Source organism: Phacochoerus africanus, chromosome 5, assembly GCF_016906955.1.
Source record: "Phacochoerus africanus isolate WHEZ1 chromosome 5, ROS_Pafr_v1, whole genome shotgun sequence".
Taxonomy (NCBI): Eukaryota; Metazoa; Chordata; class Mammalia; order Artiodactyla; family Suidae; genus Phacochoerus; species Phacochoerus africanus.
The window spans coordinates 8379723-8388040 of record NC_062548.1 but is presented as its reverse complement, the minus strand read 5'-3'; the positions used below and the strand labels follow the sequence as shown (position 1 = coordinate 8388040).

The 8318-nt window shown below is 43.9% G+C and overlaps 1 protein-coding gene across 1 annotated transcript in view; it reads right to left on the bottom strand.

The window, feature by feature from the left end:
* Nucleotides 1-401: 401 nt before the first annotated feature.
* Nucleotides 402-8318, bottom strand: part of LOC125127075 (cytochrome P450 3A29-like) — a 38046-nt gene continuing 30129 nt past the window's right edge. Inside the window, exons 11-13 of the mRNA XM_047779603.1 lie at nucleotides 5185-5411; nucleotides 2348-2510; nucleotides 402-871 (exon numbers count right to left, since the gene is read on the bottom strand). Of these exons, the coding sequence (XP_047635559.1) occupies nucleotides 776-871; nucleotides 2348-2510; nucleotides 5185-5411 (486 nt within the window). The 3' untranslated portion in view covers nucleotides 402-775. The remainder of the gene's footprint in view (nucleotides 872-2347; nucleotides 2511-5184; nucleotides 5412-8318) is intronic.

Genomic DNA, 8318 nt, shown 5'->3' with positions numbered 1-8318 from the left:
CAGTGGAAGGAAAGGAGAGGGAAGGAGAAAAAAAGGGAAAGGAAGAGCCCCATGCAGCTTCTGATACCCACTGAAACCGACCAGTGCTTGTAGCCACTCTGCCCCATCAATTGACCAATCAGCCACCTTTTATTTCATGCTCATTGTGTTAAGGTAGTTGGAGCTTGAGGATGGAATACAAAGAGCTATGAAAAAATATGTGCTCTCCCCAAAAGAAAGATTTAAACTATGAATATACTGTCTAAGCAAGGGGGATTAACTCTTACTTATTGAATAAATCAAACAGAAGTTTTTGAAGACCCCACCCAACGGGTGACTGAGATGGTCAAAAGCATTTAGTCACTGGCTCTTTCAGACACATTGTAGACATTTCCCCAAATGTGCATGAAGACATCAGATGATACTTTTGTAAAGGGATGTTTATTGACTTCATATAATATTTAATTTAGAATATTCAAAATAAAATCTGTAACACAAATATCCACTTTGGTCACCACAATAACTCTTATTTTCATTAAAGTTTGTTCCTAGGAGAACCCAAGAAGCTGAGTCTGCATATCTGACCCTCATTAATCACCTCTTTCAAATGACACAGTATGTAACACTCCACATTGACAGTGAGAAGCTAAAGAATGTGCAGAATCTCTAATCATCCATCGAATGCACTAGATTAAGCTTATCTTTATTTCGAGTTCTTATCACAAAGGAAATCAAGGTCTCTGGTACTCTGGGATGCAGCTTCCTTGAGGAACCAAGCCCGAGTCCTTAGGGAAAGTCAGGCTCCACTTGTGGTCCCATCTCTGGGCACAACCATTAGAACAATAGGTTTTTCTGGTTGGATAAGTCCCTGGGAGCTTATTTTCAGGGGGATCTGCAACATGTGAACAAGCAAATGAGAACCAATTAATGAAACATCACCAACAAAAGAAACAGACAAGCTACATGATGCACACTAATTCTTGACAAACATATAAAAGCTGACTTTTAGCACCATATAGTCTTGATTTTTTAACTACTAACTCAATATGTTTCAAAGATATAGGGAGAGTCAGACTCTCTATATTTCCTTGATTGAATTTTAATAGTTGGTGTCTTTTGGAGAACTGTTCTATATTATAAAATATATGTGGGAATTCCCATCATGGCGCAGCAAAAAAAGAATCCATCTGGGAACCATGAGGTTGCAGGTTCGATCCCTGGCCTTGCTCTGTGGGTTAAGGATCCGGCATCGCCGTGAGTTGTTGTGTAGGTCCAGATGCAACTCGGATCTGCTGTTGCTGTGCCTGTGGTGTAGGCCGGCAGCTGTAGCTCCGATTTGACCCCTAGCCTGGGAACCTCCATAGGCCATGGGCATGGCCCTAAAAGGACCAAAAAATTAAAAATTTTTAAAAATTAAAATAAGTTTTTAAAAATATGGGAATAAAGATGTTTGCAGTACTTCCTCATTATCCTCTTTCAAAATTAAAAGATGTCCCCTTTTATTGTGACCTAAGTGACTTGACAGCCGGGCATAAGTTTAAGATCCACATCATAATGAGTCGACTTACATATACCGTGAAATTATTACCACAAGAAGTTTTGCTAACACTCATCATCTCATATAGATAGGAAAAGGAAGAGAAAGGAAAAATATGGGGCTTTGTGTGTGTGTGAGAACTCTTCTGATCTACTCTCTTATGCTACACAGAAAAGTTAGCTCTAGTCATCATGTTATGAAGTGCATTCTCGTACTTATATTTTATCTGCAAATTCGCAACTTTTTCTTATGGCCACACTCATGGCATATGGAAGTTCCCAGGCCAGGGCTCGAATCCCAGCCATAGTTGCAGCAACGCCGGATACTTTAACCCACTGCCCCGGGCTGGGGATAGAACCTGCACTTCCCCAGCTATGGGAGCTGCAGCAGTCAGATTCTTTTTTTCTTTTTTTTTTCTTTCTTTTTTTTTTTTTTGTCTTTTTTTGCTATTTCTTGGGCTGCTCCCGCGGCATATGGAGGTTCCCAGGCTAGGGGTTGAATCGGAGCTGTAGCCACCGGCCTACACCAGAGCCATAGCAACGTGGGATCCGAGCTGTGTCTGCAACCTACACCACAGCTCACGGCAACGCCGGATCGTTAACCCACTGAGCAAGGGCAGGGACCAAACCAGCAACCTCATGGTTCCTAGTCGGATTCGTTAGCCACTGTGCCACGACGGGAACTCCAGATTCTTAACCCACTGTGTCTTAGTGGGAACTTCAGAAGACATTATTCTTTGACTAGATCACACTTTTACAGACAGACCCCTCAGTTTAAAAAAAAAAAAAAACTTAAGAAAACACTATTAATGGAGATAGGTAACTGTCTGACCTGTGTTTCTTTACAAGGTTTGAAGGAGAAGTTCTGCAGGACTCTGACGAGAGCGAGTTTCATGTTCATGAGGGCAAACCTCATGCCAATGCAGTTGCGGGGTCCAGTCCCAAAGGGCAGGTAAGTGTAAGGATTCATGGTGTCCTTGTTCTTCTTACTGAACCTGGTTGCGTAACAATACATGAAAACTAATTAATGCAACACAGAAACCTCAAGAGCTCCGAGTGTGAGGTGTTCACTCTTCAACCAGGCGCATGAGGGGTACGTCTGGGGGCTGGTCATTCATCCTGCGGTGGGTACGTTGCTGCGAGGAAGGGATGCTCCGGATCCTGCCCACCCCCCTCCCCCCGTGGGCGCTTTCAGCTGCACTGAGGGGATGTGATGCCTGCTGTTTAAAAGAAATGCATACACACAATGGAATACTACTCAGCCATAAAAAAGAATGCCATAATGCCATTTGCCGCAACATGGAAGGAACTAGAGACTCTCATACTGAGTGAAATGAGTCAGAAAGACAAAGACAAATACCGTATGATATCACTTATAACTGGAATCTAATATCCAGCACAAATGAACATCTCCACAGAAAAGAAAATCATGGACTTGGAGAATAGACTTGTGGCTGCCCAGGGAGAGAGGAAGGGAGTGGGAGGGATCGGGAGCTTGGGGTTATCACATACAACTTGGAATGGATTTACAAGGAGATCCTGCTGAGTAGCATTGAGAACTATGTTTAGATACTCATATTGCAACAGAACAAAGGGTGGGGAAAAAATGTATACATGTAAGAGTAACTTGATCCCCTTGCTGTACAGTGGGAAAAAAAAATAGTAACAAATTAAAAAAAAAAAAAAGAAAGAAATGTAAGTGTGACCAGATCACCTTGCTGTACAGTAGAAAACTGACAGAACACTGTAAACCAGCTATAATGGAAAAAAATTAAAATCATTATACTTAAAAATATTTTTTTAAATAAAAGGCAATTAGAAACAAAGCAACAACAACAAAAAAGAAATTTTGTCCTTAAACACTAAATTTCCATTCAGGGGGGTGAGGGGTTCACACTCTGAAGGGCAGTTAGGAAAGGAGACTGACTGTCATGCTCTGAGGATTTAACTGTTATTTCCCCTTGTTTTCCCATCCCCTCCCCTCCCCCTGTGTCCCTGCCTGGCTGGCTGGCTCTCTTTCTCTCTCTCTCACCCACAGAGGATGCTTTAGTCAGAATATTGATACGGACACATTAGGCGACTCTACCCAAGTGCAATCACTGACTTCCTGGTCAGCCCATACATTCCTTGATGCTTAGACCAATGTTTTATTCAAATTTGACTCCTCCATATTTGAATATATTAAGAAAAAAATGTGGATTTGGGGAAAGCGGTAATGGTGCTGTGGTTATGTCTATTTTTAAAGAGTCCCTATTTCGGAAAACATTCTGGAAGATTCGCAGACAATATGAACTAAAACAAAACAGGAATACAGAGAAAAGTAGCAGTAGCATGTGGATAAGGCAGCTAAATTGGGTTGATGATTCTTGAGCAGGGAATAGGCACAGACAAATACCTTAAAATAGTCCGTAGACTGTGCCTATAGAATAGGCTGTGGCTATGTAAATATACATATATCGTATATTTTTTTTAATTCTCCACAATGGTGTTGTTTTTTTTTTTTTAACATTTGGATTTCTCACTGCCTGTCCCAGGCCCTGACACATACGGGTCAGATGTATGTGTCTGCTTGACATCTGAACGAATCAGACAGAAATGCAGAGTGGTCTCTGGTTTTAGGTTCCTGAGGCTCCAGGAGGGGGCGCTGCTGAGCTTGGAGGTTCCCTGGCCCAGAACACAGAGGACTGGGTTGACTCTGACTTCCTCTTTCAACAAGTGCTGTGTGTGGAGGTTGTGTCAGCACCAGGGGCCGGGTGGCTAGCACAACAAAGTCCCTGCCATCAGGGAGCTTAGAGTCGGAGGCTATAAAAGTCTAAATTGCATCTAGTGCTCTAAAAAGTTCCCTCCAAATTGTGCTCCCAACACACAAAAGGGAAGAAGCATCGACTCCTTCCAGAGTCCAAGCTGTGTCCAGACCAGACCTCAGCTCTGAATTCTCAGAAGAGGATGCTTAGCTCCTCCAAGGAAGACATCTCAGAGGTCTGAGGGCAGAGGACGTCTCTGCAGAAGGTCAGCAAATACTGAGAAGAAGGATCTGGCCCAGGACTGCAGCCACAGACAGCACCGGGGCCTGGGTGCACCTCCACCCTCAGTGAGGCTCCTTGAACCACAGGGATGAGGCCTCTCAGTCCCCAGCCCGCATCTCACAACAATGCTGGAGGAAACGGCAGATGCCGTTTAAAGAAATGAAATGTGGGAGTGGTGGTGGTGGATTCGGAGAGAAGAGAGGACAGACAGAAGATCTAAAAGGAAATAAAAAGCCTACCCACCACCAACAATATAGTTGTTGGGTAACTTTTTGGCACATGCATACAAACATGTATATGTAGAAGGTTGTTTAGAATGAACTGTTAAATCAAATAATCAGTATAAAGCCAAATTAATAGAAGGCCATTTGAAATAGTAAGCATCTGTACAGGCCTAGAAAAATATCCTTAAGGACTTAAATTACAAATTGATGAGGCCTATCTTAAGGTATTGAGAATGCAGAGAACCATAATTTACTTTTTTCTAGTCCACCCTTTGTATAAATTTGACTCAACCAATGGAATCTTATAAAAAGAAAAACTTAACCATAAAAAGATGTACGAAGAAATGACTGCATGCGGTATCAGAATATACAAGCACCAAAGAGGATCAGGATGGAGCCCCTTCCCTGGGGTCTCGTACCTTTCAGGGCGGAACTCCTCAGGCTCTGGCCAGAGCTCCGGGGCTCTGTGAAGCGCAAAGATTGGCACCATCATCACAGTCCCTTTGGGAACGAACGCGCCATGGATTTCCACATCCTTCTTACAGACCCTCTCAATTCTAGGAGTAACTGGGAATATTCTGAGAGCTTCATTCACCACCATGTCAAGATACTCCATTTGCGCCAGACCATCGTAGGTGGGAGGCGCCTGGGAAGAAGAAATAGATCTTGATGAATTAAGATTTGGGATCAAGGGTCAACTCAGTCTATGTAGCCCTCTTCAAATGGTAGGACCTTCAGAGAATCATAGTTTTGAATTTATGGCACACCCACAGCATATGGAAGTTCCTGGGCCAGGGACTGAATCCAAGCCAGGACCTACATCACAGCCACAGCAACACCAGATCCTTCACCTATGGCGCTGGGCCAGGGATTTGACCGCCAAAGCAATCCAAGCTGCTGCAGTCATCAGATTCTTAACGTTCTGTACCACAGCGGGAACTCCTCCAAAGAATAATTTAAATGGGTAAAGGACTTTAGCATTTATAGACATTTTACTGTTTATTCTGGCCTTTGATTTCTCAATGGCCCATTGAGATGTGTGGAGTAGGTATGACAATGGGAGACCTTTGAGACAAACCCTAAAAATAGCCTGAAATCCTACTCATTATCGTGCAGTATTTTTTTCTAGGACAAAAAAAAATTGTGACAAATGGACGATGAACTTTAAGTGAAATATGCCGACATCACCATTTTCTTTTTAAAAGGAAGGCGTGACATCTATGCTAAGGAAAAGGAGATCCAGGAAGTAAAAATCTCCCTCTTCAATAAATTTTTTTAGTTTTTCTTTTTTTAATTACTCAATGAATGTATGACATTTATAGTCGTACAATGATCATCACAATCCAATTTTCTAGGATTTCCATCCCACACCCCCAGTGCATCCCCCCACCCCCCAAACTGACTCCTTTGGAGACCATAAGTTTTTCAAAAACTGTGAGTCAGTATCTGGTCTGCAAAGAAGTGCATTCTGTCCTTTTTTCAGATTCCACATGTCAGTGAAAGCATTAATAAATTTTTAAGTTGATAAATTCTAGTCACTAATTCTCTCTCCATGCTCTATTTTTTTCTTTCCTTTTCTTTTTAGAGCTGTACTTGTAGCATATGGAAGTTCCCAGGCTAGGGGTCGAATCAGAGCTGCAACTGCCCGCTACAGTCACAGCCACAACAAGAAGCCATGTCTGCAACCTACACCATACCTCACAGCAACCCCGGGATCCCTAACTCACTGAGCGAGGCCAGGGATCAAACCCACACCCTCATGGATACTAGTCGGGTTAGTTTCCACTGTGTCACAAGAGGAAATCCCATGATCACTAATTCTTTTGATTATACATATAAAATGTGAAACCAAATGATATAAAATCTCCATAAATAATATGGGGAGAAAAAGAGTTACTTTCTAAATCAAATATGTAAAATAGGGGTAAGATGGGTGGTACCAGGAACAGAATTTCAGTTCCAGGGAAAGTTACAAGAGGATCAAAGTGCCCCCCACCCCCACCCCCAGCCCCAACTCTGTCGCTGGAACACATCCCTTTCGTCCCTTCAGGTTGACTATAAGGTCTGAAAGTCCCTACAGTCAAACCCAAAGCCACTCCAGCCCCAGAGGCCAGGTCTCCTCACCCCACCAAGAATCCCAGTTTGGGCAGAGATCTGGGAACAGTGAGGGTGATATGTGAGTGTTTTAGGAACAATACTATAGGTGGTGACAAGGCTCAGGAGCCAACACCCTGGCTCCCAGTTTGGCGTCTTCACCACTGGGCACAAGGCCGGTGCATGCGAGTGCTTTATCTCTCGGTAGCTCAGTGTTCTGAAATGCTGCATGGACATAATCAGAGTTGACCCTTCCTAGGGTTGAATGACAGAGACAGTCTCTGCTCCCCAATATCCACGTGGTCCCCCTATTTCCCAGCTCACTTGACGTTACAGGAGACCAGCTTTGCCAATGGGCTGTGAACTGAGGCAGTTATGTTGGTTCAGGAACAAATCATTTAAAAAGCCAGGGAGCAGTGCTCAAGTTCCCTATTCCCCAGACAAAGACTCATGTCCAGATAATGCAGGTCCAGGATGCTGGGGCCTCCTAGTCCGTTTCCCTGAGTAACTGTGTGGAGCAGAGCTTCCCACTCCCGCCCTCCGCTGACCATCTGTGCTGCACGTGGAGATGTGGGTCAGAGATAAGCCTTTGCTATGAGAGCTCAGAGAGTTGGGGGCTCATCTGTTACTGAGGCATAACGTAGCCTCTCCTGACTAATGCAGAATTTTATGAAGCTTAGATTCATTTATAAATAGAAAGTACTAGAATAGATATACATATAGGAAGCAGCAAATGTTAGCCAAGAATGTTGTTATTATAAGTAATACACTAACAAGGGGAGAACCCAATGCTTAACTAATGTTTGTCTCTTAGTGACCTTCTCATCTTATTGCATCAAAAGCATCCCAATATGGCGTTTACCAGTGACAACAGACCATCTCTAAACCAGGGAGGTCCTAGGATGCATCCTTACCTTGTATTTGAAGGACCTAGGACTCTAGGCTTGTCCAAAACCACAGCCAGGACCCAAGCTCATGTCCTCTATTTCCTTTCCTATGCCCTTGTTGTTTCACGCCTCCTCCTGGTCCCAGGGTGGTAGACGGAATTAAAGGTCCCAGTTTTCCACCCCTTCCTGGGTCCACGTCCTTTGCCATCTAGCGTTTTGGCGCCCTCCTCTTCTGACTCAGGTTGACCAGGTGGCTCACTTTGAACCAGTGGGAAGTGGGCTCAGTGTGATGCTAGCAGAGTTTTGAGGACACCCACATGATTGGGGTTCTTGCTCTTGACACCTGCCACTGCCCTAGAAGCAGACGTGGGCTATGAGAGATGTGTGGAGCTGAGTCGGCCAGGCCAGCTGAGCCACGGCCAGCCCAGATGAGCAACAGTCAGACCAAAGCAAGTCCAGCCAAGTCAACAGTGACTATGCAGACGCTAGAGAAACAGATGCTTCCTATCAGATGACACTGAGGTCGTGTGACTTTTACATGACATAGCATATATGATATGCCAGTACCAGCA